This window comes from Protobothrops mucrosquamatus, unplaced genomic scaffold, assembly GCF_001527695.2.
Source record: "Protobothrops mucrosquamatus isolate PMUCROS unplaced genomic scaffold, P.Mucros_1.0 scaffold1200, whole genome shotgun sequence".
NCBI lineage: Eukaryota > Metazoa > Chordata > Lepidosauria > Squamata > Viperidae > Protobothrops > Protobothrops mucrosquamatus.
This window is the reverse complement of record NW_015387411.1, coordinates 196,308-215,254: the sequence shown is the minus strand read 5'-3', so window position 1 is coordinate 215,254 and position 18,947 is coordinate 196,308. Positions and strand designations below refer to the sequence as shown.

The window sequence follows — 18,947 nt, the reverse complement described above, 5'->3', positions numbered from 1 at the left end:
GTTTCAAAAAATTCCCATTTTCCATAAAAGAAGCAGTTTTTTTATCAATTCGCCATCTCTCTTGAATTTGTCTATACACAAGCCAAGAAAAGTCTGGATACTTCCGTCTCAAAACATCTATTGATTTGAGGCACCATTCACCACTACCACTCAAATATAACAAATCTTTATAAGATGGCGCCTCCATAACCACAAATCTAGGTATAGTCAAAAAAATGTGTGACGGTATCACCCAAATTGGAAGTTTAACCTCAAACTTGAAAAAATATTTTTGCCAAACTCTCAACAGTGCAGCCCTTATTATATGATTTCTAAAAGTTTTATCAATCTTTTTTTGCATAAAAAGATAAGCATGCCACTACTTTCTAATAACACTTTTGAACGTCCCACCTCTCAGTTTGAGATTATAACCCCATGTTTTTGATTTTTACTTATTTTCTGCTGATTTTTTAAATTATTCTAACATGAGATTTAAATTAACTTTGTAGGAAAATCACTTCTGGAGCTAATATTGGAGCAGTTTGAAGATCTCCTAGTACGCATCCTTCTCTTGGCTGCTTTTGTTTCCTTTGTAAGTATGTTTACCTCAATTGAGATTTGTTTTATTTATTTATCAAATTTCTACATCACCCATCTCACTTGTGTTCCTCTAGGCAGTTAATAGATCAAACAGTAAAATGATATAAAAGCTTTAGTCAAAAACAAAGTTTTAAAAACTAACAAATGATTTCCTAGTAACTAAATGTTCAGCTCATAGTACATGAGTAGAAATATGGATGCTGACCTGGTTCAATCCTATCCAGGAGACAGGTTGCTAATCTCACAGAAAAAGCTTGATTTTTCTAGTTGGCTTGGGGTGTGTGTGTGAAATATCACACCAGCACAGAAAATTGCTAGATATCAAGTCACATCATGGTTATTTTTACAAATACGTAAGTCAAGGCGGCAAACATCTCTAACATACCTTCGTTCTACTATTTTCCCCACAGCAACAACCTTGTGAGGTGGGTTTGGCTACGGTTAAGTGACTGGCCCAAAGTAACCCAGCTTAAGGTGGGACTTGAACTCACAGTCTCCCACTTTCTGGTCTGGTGACTTAACCACTAGACCAAACAGGCTCTCAGCTTTATCCATTTATCCTTTTCAGAAGTTCTTAATATGGATATATTACAGGGGGGGAGGTCTTTGAACTTGGATGGAAAAAAATCAGTTTTGTTTCCACTTGTAGCTGAAATTTAGCTTCTTGTTCAAAAATGTGTATCAACAACAATTTATTATATGGCTGCTAGACTTCAAAAATGTTCTTAAATCTCACATATCTTTATAGGGTATTATCTTTTTATTGATTAATAAAAGATTAATAAAGAAGCATAGCTATTAATGTATGTGTCATTTTTAATAATGTGATAACTGTATTTGAATATGATTACGTAGTTTCCTCTGCAGATATAAAAACAATCTATATCTATGTATTTTATGTATTTAATTTTAAAAACATTTTTTCTTAGAAGAGGCTATAGATTTCACCAAATTTTCAAAGGGGTCCGTCATATAAAAAAAATGGAGAATCCTTGTTTTAATTGGATTTGCTAAGCAAATCTTACTTAGACTGGATTCAAGATATGTAACATATCCTGAAAATATCTATGGGCTGCAAGTTATAGAAAGTATGCATCTCCAGATTTTTGTTTTAACATTTCATATGTCTCATAATAGCAGTGGGAAATTCTGTTACCCACACAAGTACACACATAGATCTTATAAGCAGTTCTCACTTAGTGACAAGCAGATAACAGAGGGAAAAGCAGAAACGGAGGCCAGGAAAATATAAAATTGCACGCGCTGTATAATTTCAGTTATGCATTGTTTTGGGCAAAATGCCTGCTTAAATAAGAAATGAAAGTGTTTGGACAAAGATGCAACAAAGTACCTTTTACTGGCACATACAGCTGTAGTGATCATGGGGCTCCTTGCCAGAAGACTGCAGAAGAGCCTCAAAGCCCTCATAGTTACAGGTTATGTACCCTGTTAAATGATACAGAAGACTTAGAAAAATAATGTAAATTATAACATGATCTGATGCAAGATCTGAAAACAACATGAGGTGACTTTACTGTGGGCTGACTCAGTGCCTCTGCATTCTGCTCTTCTCAAGATAGTCATCTGTTGGGGATAGTATAATGAATCCTATAGTTTGCAGAGCATTTGTGATCTCGTAGGTCCTTACAACTCTATGATTCTAAAGAGACTCCAAGCCCAACCTTTGGTCTGAACTACAACTTTCTGATACATGGGAATAGCAGTTAGACTTATATACTGCTTTGTAGTGCTTTACAGCTCATCTGTAAGCGGTTTACAGATTCAGCATATTTTCCCCAACAATCTGGGTCCTCATATTACCGACCTCGGAAGGATGGAAGGTTGAGTCAACCTTGAGCCTGTGAGAATTGAACTGCTGGCAGTGGGCAGAGTCAGCCTACAATTGTGCATTCTAATCACTGCGCCACCACTGCTCACGTGGTCCGTTATTATACCCATATATTGAATCCCTTCACACAAGACAAGACAACCTGTTCGTTTTGTTTTGTTTTGTTTGTGGTCTGTTGCTGTCTCTTCCATGGTTATCTGGCAGCTTCAGCTTGCCTGCACTATCTCCCATGCAATTTAGCATCATGCATGCAAGGAGAATATTATTTATCCTCCACAATATACTTCAAGTTGTTTAAACATGGCATGGAACTAGGGAGTGTGGTAAGTGATGTCATGTTAGGAATACAAGGTGCACCAGCTAGATTGCAACACTTAGTTGTATTTGGCTGGTTCCAGCAAGCAAAGCAAAATCAGATGTGGCTGGTACTTAGCTGGAATATCACTTAAGAAACCCAGTGTAGTAGATTTAATTGAAAAAATGTCCTGGAGAAAGGCAGTAGTAAACTACTGCCATATTGTTGTCAAGAAAACTACACATCCATGTAGAGGCCAGGAGTCAAGCTCAACTCAGAGAAGGCTGGGGAGCTTCATCATGAATTGTATGGAAATCTCAGGTGATTTTTTTTCTCTTCTCATGATCTGCTTGTGAAGGAGCCCTAAGAAGAATGAGCCAAAGGACATTTTGTGTCTATGTTTAATTTCACAATTGCCTGCTTTTTATTAGCCTAAATAATTTGCATCTCTGTAATGGAATTTGCAAGATATTTTATGAAAAGAAATCCCTTAGATGTAATCCACATGCTAAAAGCAGGAACGGAAGAAGGAAATAAAGACTTTTATTTTATTTTTGAGCAGTGGCAGAGGGGTTACATTTACCTTGTAGTACCTCCCTGGACAAAAACAACTTTCAGGACTTTTTCTAGTTTTTTAGGTTGAATGTTACTCGTCTGGATTTTCTTAAGCCTGGGGAATTGCCAACAAACCTATTATCTTAATTATTCCCTCCTCCCAAAAAGTTAGACAATATGGCTATCAAATTAAAACAAAGCGACACAAACTTGGTGAGCTACAATTGTGCACAAAAAAATGTGTAATCCTGCCTTAAAGCAATGGGCATTTGGCACATTGCATAAAGAAGCATGCTCCATCCTCATTCAGGAAGCATTTCGTATCTTCTTTAAAGATAAAAAAGGTTCTTTTGCATTTTTGTTTTGTTTGGGGGGGTTCTCCCAAAAATGCTGCTACTTCCATCTACAGGTAATCCTTAACTAACAACCATTTCTTTAGCGATCTTTTGAAGTTACAGTGGCACTGAAAAAAATAATTTACAACAGGTCCTCACACTTAGAACCTTTGCAGCATCCCCCTGTCATGTGATCAAAATTCAAGTGTTTGGCAACCAACATATATTTATGGCAGTTACAGCATTCTGGTGTTATGTGATTGTCATTTGTGACCTTCCCAGTTGGCTTCTAACAAGCAAAGTCAATGGGGAAAGCTGGATTCGCTTAACAAACTGCATGATTCACTTAACAACACTATACCACTATACCATTTTACATTGCCTTGGTAGGGCCACTCTTGGTCACCATGATGTAAAAAAGATGTTGAGACTAGAGGACTGGAGGCTAAAACATATAAAAAGAATGGTGGCTGGTATTGGGTATGTCTAGTTTAATGAAGAGAAGGACGAGGGGGGACATGATAGCAGTCTTCCAATATCTCAGGGGTTGTCACAAAGAAGGGGGGGGTGTCAATCTATTTTCCAAAGCACCTGAAGGTAGGACAAGAAGCAATGGATGGAAACTAATCAAGGAGAGAAACAACCTAGAACTAAGGAGAACAATTAATCAGTAGAACAACCTGCCTCCAGTAGTTGTGAATGCTCCAACACCGGAAGTTTTAAAGAAGAGATTAGACAACCATTTTTCTGAAATGGTATAGGGTTTCCTGCCTGAACAGAGAGTTGGACTAGAAGACCTCCAAGGTCCCTTCCAACTCTGTTATTCTATTCTATTCTATAGAATTTTTACTGGCTGTTTATTTTGGGTGAAGTTCCTGGAAAGGCCAATGGAGAAGGGATACATGACTGTACCTTGGCTTGGGATAGAATTTTTACTGACTGTTTATTTTGGGTGAAGCTCCTGGAAAGGCCAATGGAGAAGGGATACATGACTATATCTTGGCTTGGGCATTTGATATTCTTCTATTGTTGGAGTTGGACAATTGTCAGCAAGGACAATTTAGACAGGAAGAAATTGTCCAGGGTGGTGGGGACAGGTGAGACAGAAACTGTCTAATGTCAAGCTTCACCTTGTACAGTAAGAAAGAACAGAACGTGTGTTATAACAACTGCAGCTTAACAACTGTGGCAGAAAAAGGGCATAAAATCTGGTGCAACTCACTTAACAACCACCTTACTTAGCAATGGAAATTCTGGTCCAAGTTGTGGCCGTAAGTTGAGGACTGTCTGCATCTCATAAAGGCCGTCTTGCTTCTCATCAATCCTCATACTTAGTTTTGTATTAAAGTGAGTGATCTAAAAGTCTCTGAAGAGAAGCAGTGGATCAATAAAGGTACTAATTATGGACAGTCAAAGAAAGAAGGATTAAAGATTAAACTGCCAATATAATATCTTTATGTCAACCTGTGGTATTGTGTATCACTGTAGTCATCCTATACCACAAAGATAATTTAGTACTGTAGTATCTTTTTGCTGATCGCACTATCTCTAATTCAGCAAGGATATACCAAGAAGTGGATAGCTGTGCCATAATCAAGTGTGTATTTTCAGAGATGGGCCCCTTTTCAAATACATACATAATGGGATACAAAGTCTGAAATAATGTTTTCCTTTCTATTTTCCTCCCTCCTGTTCTGCACAGTTATAATAAGTTGAATAAGTGTGTATCCTGTTGGGTTTCTGTTCTTTCACCTCAACTTTATTTTCTTATGAAGATCAAAGGCTTAATCCAATAGAAACTGAAAAACCACAATATGGATCCAGATCAGTGGGGATTCAACAGCTTGTTCAATTCAGTCTGTTCTGTTTTCAAATGTAGCATTAACTCAACAGGGACCAGTTCTTTTGTCTTTTGAGCTGGCTTTCCATCAGAAGAAGGAAAATTAAACTTTGCAGCTAGGTAACTGAGGAATATTGTCCAGGAATGTTTGGCTGAAAGCAAAAGGGTAAAAAAAAAATATCCCGAAATTAAGGAAGTTTCTATTTAGAATAACTGCTTTGAAGTATTTCTTTTGGTATCAGATGTGTAGCTACAGGAGATTCGAGTCACTTCCCTCCACCTGAGAAAATTATTTGCTGGAAGAAGTTGGTTTATTTTTACTATCCACCACTTAGCTAAGCCTTTAAAAAAAACAACAATTTTCAGATTACATTTTCCAAGCTTTTTCTGCCTCAGCAACATTCAATGGAAGCTGCAACATGTGGTAGACTACATCTGGGCAGCCAATGGTCTTGTGGGCACTTCTTCTCCCAGCATGCCTCACTATGCACTCCACTAGTTGAGACTGGAGGAAGCCACAAGAATAATTTCCCACTGTAGATCTTGGGATGGTGATTGAATGAAAGAATGTTATTTTATTTTGATTTTTTTCAATTTGGATAGCTACACATCTCACATGTGTAGGAGCCTCACAACAATTAAAACATCAATAAAAACAGCAAATGCAAATAAAACCAAAAGGTACACTGCAGCCGTACCCACTTTTAATATGGGAGCAGCTTTGTATTGTCATGGATACTAGACTCCTCAAAGCCTTTCTCTATTGCCTGGTTCAGTGTTTCTCAATTTGGCAATTTTTAGGTGGGTGGACTTCAACCCCAGAATTCCTCAGCCAGCACTGATTGAGGGCTTCTGGGAATTGAAGTCCATCCATCTTAAAGTTACCAAAGTTGATAAACACTAGCCTAGTTGAAGCATTAGCTGCTCATCCTTAAGAGAAAACAAGAAAATTTGCTGTTGCCATTACTGATTCTGTACTTTCTCTCTTGCCTACAATGGTCTGCCATTAGACTTCTAAAGTAGTGGCATCTGCAGGGGGAGGAGACAAGATGGTGGATGTGGTAATTGTCAACCCTGCTAACATCGGATGTTCTTGCTTTGACAATAGATGGAAATGCAGCCATTTTTCCTCTGTCACTTTTAGAGTTAGTTGATGCTGGGAGGGGGGATGTGGATGAGAGTCCAGCTAGTCATAACAATAATAACTCAGCCTGGGAATCCAAGGTTATTAGGTCCAGAGCTGATAGAGATTTGGTGGGAGCTGGAGAGTGGGGAGAAAGCCCACTTCAAGTTAATTGGGGAATGTGATTTATGACAGTTAGTTGGAGGAGGGAATTGTGCCTTGCTACTTTGTGCTAGGGGAGGCGAATTCAGTTTTTGGTTTCTACTATGTAGTGCCAATACTTTATTTCTCGAATAAAAGATTCTTTAACGAAAACAATGCCTCAAAGTTCTTTTGAAGAGATTCATTTGTTGGAACCATGACAGTAATATTGATACTAGTAGTCCTTGACTTATGACCACAGTTGGGATTGGAACTTTTATCACTAAATGATGTGGTTACATGACTGTACCAGATTTTACAATCTTTTTTGGTGCAATTAAGCAAATCCAGTTTCCCCATTGACTTTGCTTTTTGGAAGCTGCTTAGGAAGTCCACGAATGGCAATTATGTGACCCTGCAATGCTACAACCATTGTAAATACATGTTGGTTACCAAGCACCCAAATCATAGTTATATGATTGTGGATGGAGATAGCATGTCAAAAGGAACCCTCCCTAATTCTCTGGAATATAAAAGGTGGGAAGGGGGGAGAAGTGTTTTCAGATTTGCAAGATCCTGTTACTTTAACTTTATAATAAAGGTAGTATTAGTACTCATGGTTTTGATTTTGCTGTCTGGACTACCTCAAAGGGTTGACAGTGGCAATTAAATCTCTGAATTCAGTGACTCTGAACCTCTGAATTAAACTGTTCTGTGGGCACTGAGCATCACTGTGGGATTGGGAATGGCATGCTCTAGGGAGCAATTAAGGGGACTTGGTATGTTTAAAAGAGAAGATTGTACAAGGACAAGATAACATTTCTCAAACACCTGAAGGGATGTGGTATAGAAGAAAAAGTCCACAAGGTTTCCTTGGCTCCCCAGCATGTGAGACTTAAGATGCTTAAAAAACAAGAAAGTAGACTCTGGTTGGACATTAGTGTGCATTTTAACAGTGGAACTAATTACCAAATGAAGTTGTAGACTTGTCTTTAATGAAAGTCTTCAGAGTTGTTTCTCAGAAATACTTTATACTAAGTATGGCCTCGGTGGCCCTTTCAGATCCAGCTTCTGTTTGGTAATATGAAAAAGGCTGTCCTGAAAAATCAAAATGAGGTGCAGTAGAGCTGCTAGGGAAGGAAAAGGCTGAAAATTTGTTCCAGGAACCAACTTCAATTAATTTAATTTAGAATCCTAATTTGTGACAGGTCCTTTCCCACGCTATTCCTCACCACCCTTTTCCTTCGACATCTAGAGTGGCATTTAGGGATTGAAGGTGTCTTTGAGATTGGGGGAGGAAAGGGGATTGGAAACTTCTATGAAGTTCTTCAGTCTGATTCATATGAAAATTCAAGATGATAGATTTAAAGTATAAGCTAATCTTTCTGTGTTTCAAAAATAACTACAAGCAAAATCACACCTTTTTTAAGTAGAACAGCAGGTAACTTTAAAAGTTGCACCTCTTTCACAGGCAACACAAGTTTGTTTTCCTACTGCACTGCTCCATATGTATGGATGTATATATTCAAGCATCCCCTCCTCATCGTAGGAGGAGATGTTCTGTCTTCTCAAACAAACTTGATAATGATTAACAATTTATCTTAAAAAAAAACTTCTGAAATTTGTTTTAGTCAGTTCTCCTTTTGGATGGAATGAAGCCCTCAGCCATGACTACTTTTCATCTTGTTTGTTTTTTGAGATGGTTGTCTAAAATGTCCCCTCTTCATCTCCTCCCTGTTCCCTCCTTTTTCTTTCCTCTGCAGATTCTGGCCTGGTTTGAGGAAGGAGAAGAAACCACCACAGCCTTTGTGGAGCCTGTTGTAATTATTATGATCCTCATAGCCAATGCAGTGGTAGGAGTTTGGCAGGTATGTTAACGGGCTGGTCACCTACCTGCTTTGATGTGTCTTCGGGTGGGAGGGAGGAAGCAAGTTATAGCCAATTCAGGTCAGCTTCAGGTGTGTTTTAGGAGTTATTTGATATAACTGCAAGTCTGAATCCAGTCTGTGTCAGTTTCACATATTTTTTTCCAATAGTATCTGCCAAATGGAGAGGGAAAAAATCTCCCTCACCCCCCCCATTTATCATAGAAGTTGCTTTTCAAAAGAAATTAATAGTCAGTTGGTGAGAATGGCTAAAGATATCTGAAGGAAAGCATGGAATCCTTTGAAAATTGGCCAGCTTCCCTCTTAGTGATTGTTTTGTAATGATTAAACAAGTTTATTTGATTTTCTTTTATTTTCCCTGCCTCTTAATCTCCATCCAGATGGCTCTGCTCTACTCTACTCTGCTCTGCTCTACTCTACTCTACTCTTTTCTCCTTTTCTCCTCCCCCTACTCCTTTCATTTATACCATCTGTGTAATTCCTTCTCCTTTTTCTTCTCTCCCTCTCTCTCCTTCTCCTTTCTATTTCTGCTGATGTGTGCACAAATGAGTGGTTTCTATGTATGCAAGAATATGATCCATACATATAAATAGGAATCACTTAATTACATCAAGGAAATTCTTTATTTTAAAGGCAATTAATTTTAATCAGGAATTTTGAATTCAGTTATATGACTTCTGGGTATCCCCAGAAACGTCCTGCTCTTATTAGAATGATGGGAGTAGCATCATGCTGTCATGATACAAACTCCACACTATAGGATATTACTTTCATTAAGAAAAGGAGTGAGATTTGCATCAGAATGGTGTGATGCATTCTGCTCTTTCTTGACATACACCTCACTGTAGTTTCCACTGAGTAAGGTGTATTGTCTGGATGTGCTTATCTGAGGGGGGAAATCTCCAGGTTTCAGCTGGAGGTGAGCACCGTATGTTGACAAAAGGAAAAAGGTGGGGTGTTTCATAGAACTTTAGTCACATATCTATTTTCTCCTAATTGTTCCTCCTATTGGGGAGGGTTGTATTAAATGTAAGGTTAACTTCCTTTTATAAAATACAATATTTATTGGAGCCTTTCATTTATCAGTAAATGGGGGTCAATGAATCTGCCTTCTGTCCTTTGTAATCTCACACCTATAACAATACAGAATGGAATATAAAATAACAGAGTTGGAAGGGACCTTGGAGGTCTTCTAATCCAACCCCCTACTCACACAAAAGACCCTATTCTGGACAAATGGCTATCCAATCCCTTCTTAAAAATCTCCAGTAATGGAGTACCCATAACTTCTGGAGATAAGCCATCCCACTGATTAATTGTTCTCACTGACAAGAAATTTCTCCTCCATTCTATGTTGGATTTCTCCTTAATAAGTTTCCATTCATTACTTCATGTCCTGCCCTCAGGTGCTTTGGAGAATAAGTTGACCCCCTCCTCTCTATGACAGCCCTTCAAATAAATCATTCGTCTTTTCTATTCAGTTCCTGCATAATTCTGCATTTTTAAAAGACATGCACACAGATTTGTATTTATTTTTACACCAACTTCCTTTGCATAGTTCTGTGTATAATATTTAAGCTAAGAGATGCCATGTACTGTTTTGGATGTTGCAGTCTGAAAAATAAATGTTGGTCTAGATATTAATCCAGTTTAGGGAGTTAATTTAAAAACAAAGATCATTTTCAGCTCCAGCCTTGCATACCATCATCGCTCCTCACAAATTGATACAAACATAGAAGAGAATGCAATTTTGATTGAACACATGCCAAATTGACATTGGCTAGAAATATATTTTTGAAAGTAAAAGAGGTTACAAAAATAGCTGGGGCAACTTTTTAAAGAAGGCAGTTGAGGACAAATTTGTTCCAAATACACATATGCTAATGTTTCCAAAATAGTCATTTAAAAAAAAAGAATTATCAAAATAATCCAATATGAAACAACACGAACAATATGAACCTGGTTCAACAATCCAACCCACCAAGTGCATATTTTCAATATGCAGAATAGCATCACAATGCTAGTCCATAGGGTTGCAAAGCAAGATATACAGCAGCTCTCAGTCACCAGAAAGACCCTGTGTGTGGTGGATACCATCTGTATCTGGATGGGGTAGATCTTTTAGTTTAATCTCAACTGGAAAAACATTCTCCCCTGAGACATTCAGATTGTTCAGGGGACTTCTATGTTGGAAAAGTTCCAGTTTTAAAAAGCTCCCCCCCCTTTTTTTTTTTTTGGCAGGAGAGGAATGCTGAGAGTGCAATTGAGGCCCTAAAAGAATATGAACCAGAAATGGGGAAGGTGATCAGAGCAGACAGGAACGGAGTGCAGCGGATCCGAGCTCGAGACATCGTCCCAGGAGATATTGTGGAGGTAGCAGGTACAATCTCAGCCGTGGGCTTGCCCTGTGTGTGTCATGTTGACCTATGTTCTTATAAGATCCAGATGGAAATACCGTGTTTCCCCGAAAATAAGACTGGGTCTTTTTTTTGCCTCCAAAAGGGGCACCGGGTCTTATTTTTGGGATAAGCCTTACCTCATCTCCGGCACTGACAGCCCCACCCAGCCGGTCCACTTCTTCTGGGGCCAAAGTTCTGCAGCTGCATTCGGGCCTGCATTTTGCAATCAAGCTTTTCCAGAAGGCCTAAGCAGCCGAGTACCAAGCTATGGATTCTGCTGAGGTCTTGCAGAACCGAGCTACTGATTGAATCCATAGCTTGTTTCTTGTCTGCATAGGCCTTCCGGAAAGGCCTCAGAAGAAGAAGTGGGCTGGCAAGGAGAGGTCTGGCTGCAATGTAAGTAGGTGCAAGGCGGATGGGGCAGCTCCACACCCACACCCCTGCCTTAGCTTGATTTTTAGGTGTGTGCCTTACCCCAAAACTAGGGCTTATTTTTGGGATAGGGCTTACTTTCGGGGAAAACACAGTATGCCTTCTGCTTATTTGCAGTCAAATGTCAGCAGTGTAATTTACTTATGCTATAATAAAGGTTTATTAGTCATTGGGAACTTTTTTACCTATGCTAGTCTGTGGCAGCAACATCTTGTAGCCGCCGTGGAATAAGCTTTCATGGACTTACATCCATGCCATAACAAATAAATTTGTAGCCTTTTAAAAAGATGCCATGGTGGGTTTTTTTTGTTCTGGCTTTTGGGTTGTTTCCTATATGGACATCATCTTTTTATTGAAAAAGAGTCATTCAAAGTAATTGACAAACTAAAGAATAATCATAAGAGCCACTCCCAATACTAAAACTTATAAAAATCAATTTCAAGAATATTTACTAGTGTTGGTGACATTAATGAGGATGATTTATTAACATTGTATTGTTTGTGTGTTTTATAAAGGATATGAGATATTTATTTTAAAGGATTTAGAATCTAAAATAAAAAGCAAAAGTAAAAGGGATGGAGGCAAGAATATGTCATTATTCTAACAATGCATATATTGCTTAGGGATGTATCATACCTAAGATATAGTATTATTCAGACAAAATTTATAATAAACAGCATTTAAACAGAAGCTAGTAACCTTTTCAGGCCCAAGTCTGGAAAATAAATAGAGAGACGGATAGACAAACAGGCAGGACCATTTTAAATATATGTAATATTCTGGGCACCCAAATAAAGAGCTGATTTCAGTGTCACAGAAACAGTGTTGACTCTTGCTCCTCTGGAATTCACTCCCTCCCTCCTGGAAATATGAACAACATTCCATCACAGGAGAAGAGGTGTGTGGGATACCTGCTTTAAAATAAAGTAAAAGCAAAACATTATTTGAATTAGAAATGAGCTAAACATTTTCAGAAGATCTTTTTTTTCCTGAAATTTTTTTTTGTGATCTTTTCTTTCTTACCCCAGATTAGAATTTTCTGAGACTAGGTCTTTTAAATTTTGTGAAGCCACCATTTTCTAGTTTCAGTGCCAAGGAGGAATAATATAGAATCTTGTAAGACTGTTAACCCAATTACTGTTGCAACCACTTGTGGCAGTAGTCAAATTAAAAAAACATCACAGAGCTTAGGAAAAAGAAATAATATATGGCCAATGCTACCCCATCTTTAAGTAATGAAAAGTATTTCCTCTCATTTAGAAAAATTGGACAATTGTGAATGGATATGGTAATAGTTTGTAGTTCTATTTCTGATACAAAAATATTTAAAAATAACTGCAGAAGGGTTAATTTGGAAAATAAATGCCATCCTACGTGGTATGCAATGATATTTTTTTTTTAAAAAAAGTAAAGCTTTTGTTTCTATCAGATCTGTTCCTAATCCAAATTTCCACTGTCCACATATTTACCTTTAAGGAAAACAAACCTATTGGAACATATATGTCCCGTTTTGCAGGAAACATTGGAGTGCTTCAAATTCCGAGTGCATGGGAGTGTGATATAGTATCTGTCTGCAGCTCTTTAAAGCAGCTGCATCGTTTCTTGGGATTGTAGTGGTTGCTATCTCCTAGGGAAAGAAGCAAAAGGTAACTTACAGAAGAGTTATAAACAGATGCTACAGTCACATCTCCACATTCTCTGAAGCATCTTTTTGGAATCAAATTCAAAACATAGCAAATACCTATTAAACATTGCTTTATAAATCTTTTATTATTTTGTAAATGACTGGCGTTGGATTTCAGACACACGTCATTTGTAATAGCAAACTGTCTCATTATTTTTCCATCTTTTAGTTGGTGACAAAGTGCCTGCTGACATCCGAATCATTGAGATCAAGTCCACAACATTGAGGGTAGATCAATCCATTCTTACAGGTAGGCATTCTATTCCAGGGATCCCCAACCCCCAGGATGTAGCCCACTACTAGGCCATGACCTATTCAGAATTGGTCCATGTGGGTGGCTGGCCGGAATGCACGCACTCACAGTTCGACTTGCATTAGCAATGGGCTGGCAGGCACTTGCATGCTAGCCCATAGCTCACACAAGTGGAACTCCATGTATCCATGCCAGCATGCTGCTTGCGCCAGTGTACTGCTCATGCAAGAGCTGCATGCACGCATGTGCCAGCCCACCACTCATGCAAGGGCTACATGCGCACATGTGCACTGGCTCACTGCTCGCACAGCCTAGTTCCCCTCTCCCCCCCCTCCCCAGCCAGGCCACCAAGCACAAAGCTTGGGGGCCGCTGTTCTATTCCACAAGAGGGAAAGTGTTTCTGAACATAGGTAGAGGTGAAATTTGGAAAGCCATAAATGAACATTAAAATGAAAGCAGTAAAATCCTAACTAGGTCATCATCATTTGCATTTAACCTTTTCCACAGGTTAAAGTAAGATACGAATGAAGGCAAACAAACATATCCCAGGATATTGTTGCAGGATCCAATCTGGGTCGGTGGTTTTGAACTCGGGCTGGAGCCCCTCCTCGGAGAACTTCTCTCTCACCAGAATGCATCCCCCACATTCTGGTGAGAGAGAAGTTCCCTGCAGATGGGTTCTAGCATGAGTCCGAAAGCTCACTGGTGTCAGTGACTGACCCAGCTTGGATCCTAAAGTTACATAGGCATTCTTGTGGCCTCTAGGTGACACGCTTGTTGATGCAGGTGGGATTTGTGGTCCAAAGCATCTGGTGAACACTAGATACTTTACCCTTGACCTCGTAAGCAGTAGAAATGAAGAAAAATCTGTCCTTCTTCCATTTTCTAGTCTTGCCCTCCCTCTTATCTCAGCATTGGATTGCATACTTGATTGTATGTGTGATTTGTAACTCAAGTTCATTCCAAACTTGATATGTCTTGTTACACAATTCATCCTTAACTTTTGAAGGAAAAATGTGTTTCAATATTCTCTTCTTTCTGCAGGTGAATCTGTCTCCATCATTAAACATACTGATCCAATTCCAGACCCAAGAGCTGTTAACCAAGATAAAAAGAACATGCTTTTTTCTGTAAGTGTCCTCAGCTCACCTTATAAGACTGCCCTGCTTCTGGAACGAAGCTGCTCTGTCCACATATCTCTGGGGAATCACCGTGTATGATGGACAAATGGTAGAAACCTAAATAGATAATATTATATTAGGCTATAAATAGGTAAATAGGATTCATTGTTTTTGGATGCAACTCAAGAAAAAAGCAGCACAGCCAGAAATAATCTGCAACTGATGTGCTACATATTGTTTATTGGGTGTTTGTTATGGAGAAATAATACCTCCCTCCCTCTTCCCTGCAATTGCCGTCTAGTTTGTTGCAAATTCTTCTTGTTCAGTTAGTACAGGTAGTTCTCAACTTACTTGAAGTTACAATGGACCTCCCAAAAAGTATTTATGATCCAACTCCAAAGTTCCAACGGCCCCCCGTGCAGTCACGTGACTGCATTTTGCGTACTCAACAACTATCTACATTTATGACTGCTTGCAGTATCCTGTGGTCATGTGACTGCAATTTATGACATTTTTGCTGAAAACCAGAACACGCCATGGCAATGGGTTTGCTTAATGACTGCAGCATTGGCTTAATGATTATTGATTTACTTAACAACCATCTTGATTTGCTTAACAACTGCCATAAAAAAGGCCAAAAAATCAGATCGGTCATGACTGTCACCACTTAAAACTGTAATGGGCTGACTCCATTATAGTTGTAAGTCGAGGATTACCTGTACATGAAGGCCAGTCAACCTTTTTAATGCTGAGAATTGCATTGCCCTGGAGGTGATCAACTGGAGAGTGGGCAAAAACTGAAGCCAGCAGTGGGTGAGGTCACAGAGCAAAAAGAACTTAGATGAAATTTAGATAGGTGACCCATAGACAAACAAACAAATGTGTTAGGGAGGTAAGTAACCTCTTTTCTCTCTGATGCTGTCTTTTATTTTCTCCATCTGTTACCTTCTTCCTCTTGTGCACCCAAATGCATAGAAGGTCTGAACTGTTCTCCTGTAGATAGAGTATGAAGTTAATCTAAGGGCTACATATAGTCCCATGGTCATCATTCTTGTCCAATACTCCAACATAGTCCAGTCTTCCTGGTTACATACTTTTGATCATTGTCAGGTTACATCAGAGGACACAAACTGGACCAGAGAGCCACCTATAACTTCTTAAAAGTTGAAATGTATCAGGGCTCAGCTGAAATTGGGGTAATCTCCTGAATGAGAAAATGGCAGAAAATGTAAACAAGTGTCTCATCAGTGGATAATATGAAGCCTTGAGAGAAAAGGAAATTCAATGCTTTTGAGAAATTAGTCCTGCAAGAGAATGTAAAGCAGGGGTCTTCAAACCTGGCCCTTTTATGACTTGTGGAGTTCAACTTCCAGAATTCCTCAGCCAGGCATGCTGGCTGAGGAATTCTGGGAGTTGAACTCCACAAGTCATAAAAGGGCCAAGTTTGAAAACCCCTGATTTAGTTTGAGAGCTGATTGGGTATAAATCTGGAGTTCCATTATTGTTCATTTAGAGATTGTCAATTGTCTTTTAAGGATACTGTTTCTTGCAATACCTTACATACAAGATATAGTTTTTAGTAATGTCCATCCATGTCTTCAATACCCAGAGACCTCTAAATGTTGTTACCATATTCTAAGACAGTGGTTCTCAACCTGTGGGTCAGGACCCCATTTGGGGTCGATCGACCATTTCACGGGGGTCGCCAAGCAAGGCTGTCCGCCATTTTTTTTCCCCGCCATTTTTTTTGTCCGCCATTTTTTTCCCCTTTTTTGGCGGGTGCCTTACCTCCCTTGGGCTGGGCCAGCTGGTGGTCGGCCTGCTCCATCTCTGTGGCTTGCCAGCTACGCCTCGGCCGGCGCAGGGGGCAGAACCACGCATGCGTGGCACTCCCGGGCAGGGAAAGTCCTCGACTTACGACCGGTTGGGTAGTCCTCGACTTACGACCGGTTTAGTCCTCGACTTACGACCAGTTTAGTCCTCAACTTACGACCGGTTTAGTCCTCGACTTACGACCGGTTGGGGTCGCGGCATTAAAAAGGTTGAGAACCACTGTTCTAAGAAGTCTCCTTAACTCAGACTTGTCAAACTCGTGACGTCAATGACATCGCACAACGTATCGGGACTGTTTTGCCATTGCCAGCAATGTGGTGGGTGCAGCTTCCGTGTGACGCGTCCGGCCCGCGTGCCGGCAGTTTGACACCCCTGCCTTAACTGGAGGGTGATCATAATAACTATGTTTCATTTTGATGAAATATACATGGAAATGAAAAGTTTAGCTGTTTTCCTGGCTCCACCTACTCGTCTACTATTTTTGTGTGAAAATCCTTGAAAGGCGCTGTCCGGCCACAGGCAGCCCTGGTCTGCCAGAAGGCGTGCAAGCTGAATTTAGGCCTGAGTGAGAGAACCTCATCTAAAATCTCTTTTCTCTTCCTAAGGGAACTAACATTGCTGCAGGCAAAGCTGTTGGTGTTGTCATTGCCACTGGAGTGTACACAGAGATTGGGAAAATCAGGAATCAGATGGTGGCCACAGAGCCCGAGAAGACCCCTCTGCAACAGAAGCTGGATGAATTCAGCCAGCAGCTTTCCAAGGTCATCTCCCTTGTCTGCATTGCAGTCTGGGTCATCAACATCAGCCACTTCAGTGACCCCGTGCATGGTGGCTCCTGGTTTCGTGGTGCCATTTACTATTTCAAGATCGCTGTGGCTTTGGCAGTGGCTGCCATCCCTGAAGGACTTCCTGCAGTTATCACCACTTGCCTGGCATTGGGCACTCGCCGGATGGCCAAAAAGAATGCCATTGTCAGGAGCCTCCCCTCTGTGGAAACCCTAGGATGTACTTCAGTCATTTGCTCTGACAAGACAGGCACGTTGACAACCAACCAGATGTCCGTCTTCAGGGTGAGTCCTGAGCATCAAGTTGTGTGGGATACTAGACAGGGGTGCCAGATTAATTTCGGCATTCTCAATTTGTTGCAATGCTTCTAGCTTGGTTAAGGGGCTTATTATTTGAAGGGGTCGCTTTTATTTGCTCTGTATTTGCTGGTGTGTTTTGCCAGCAAAACCAAGTAATTGGAGCAGCCAACTATGTTTTCTACAGCAACATTTCTGAGCATCCACATTTATAAAACAGATGTAAAAACGGAGGTAGCATATCCCAAATAGAAGAGCCGTACCACCAGGTCAGTGCTTGGATTATTGGGGTAGAGGAAGACAGGGCCCATGTGAACAGTATTTATTTGGTTATTAGGTGTTTTTTAATCCCAGCTTTATTACTTTATAACTTAAGACAGTGAATGTACATAATACTCCTTCTTCTCCTATTTTCCCACAACGACTCTGTGAGATGAGTTAGACTAAGAGAGAGTGACTGGCTAAAGTCACTTAGCTGTTTTTTCATGCCTAAAGCAGGACTAAAACTTACAATCTCCTGTTTTCTAGGCCAACACTTTAATCACTACACAAAACAGTATTACAGAATTGAAAAGGGGCACATAGGTTTTGGGTCCAAACTCCCGCTGAGAGCGGGAATTCAAATCTTTTCCATCCTGGAGAAAGTCGGACGTATTAAATAGACTTATTTGGAAACTTGTTCTGATTGATCCCCAAACGCTCCTGGAACAGCTTATGATTTAATATTAAACAATATTGTCCTTGTTCTTGGCCTTACACACACAACGAAAAAAGGATGGAGAAGGGGAAAAAGAGAAGGGTTCTCAGCCACCAGATTTTAAAACTTATAAGAATTCTTATAACAACCAGATGGAAACTATTCAAGAGGAGGAAGAGTCAAAAGGGGCTATAAAATTTGGGAGGTAGTTTTGGATCCATAAGTCTGGTCTCAAGGCAACCTTTTGGTGATTAAGATAATCATTTTTACCAGATAGATAATCTGCTTGGATTCATTAAATGTGTTTATGCTTTGCTCTTTTTCCTTCCATCTCAGTCATTTATGAAGATATTGAAGAGTACTGGGCCTAAGACAGCACTTTGTGGTACCCCACTGCTTACTTCCCTCCATGTAGATCAGGGATGTCAAACTCGCAACGTCACGTGAAGTGTCACGACGTATTGCGACTTTTTTGCCATTGCCGGCAATGGGGTGGGCGCGGTTTCGCTATGATGCATCCGCCCCATGGGCCGACAATTTGACACCCCTGATGTAGATGTAGTACCATTAAGGACAACTCATTGAATACGGTTTGTCAGCCAGTTACAAATCCATCTGGTGGTGATGCTGCATATGCCACATTTTTCTAGCTTACCAAGAAGTATGTTGTGGTCTACTTTGTCAAATGCATTGCTGAAATCTAAGTATACTATGTCCACAGCACTTTGCTGTGATCCAATTTTTGGATTGGTGTAAAGTTCCATATTCCCCAGCTTGAATATTTCTAGTCTACAGGTACACATAGTTCAGGTTAGACTCCAGAGCTCTGAATTCTAGACAACA

At 39.9% G+C, this 18,947-nt stretch overlaps 1 protein-coding gene across 1 annotated transcript in view; it reads left to right on the top strand.

The window, feature by feature from the left end:
• LOC107291851 (sarcoplasmic/endoplasmic reticulum calcium ATPase 3) overlaps positions 1-18,947 on the top strand; it is a 65,296-nt gene that overhangs the window by 1,914 nt on the left and 44,435 nt on the right. The window contains exons 2-7 of the mRNA XM_015820885.1: positions 489-571; positions 8,481-8,585; positions 10,845-10,983; positions 13,288-13,368; positions 14,416-14,501; positions 16,931-17,395. Of these exons, the coding sequence (XP_015676371.1) occupies positions 8,547-8,585; positions 10,845-10,983; positions 13,288-13,368; positions 14,416-14,501; positions 16,931-17,395 (810 nt within the window). The 5' untranslated portion in view covers positions 489-571; positions 8,481-8,546. The remainder of the gene's footprint in view (positions 1-488; positions 572-8,480; positions 8,586-10,844; positions 10,984-13,287; positions 13,369-14,415; positions 14,502-16,930; positions 17,396-18,947) is intronic.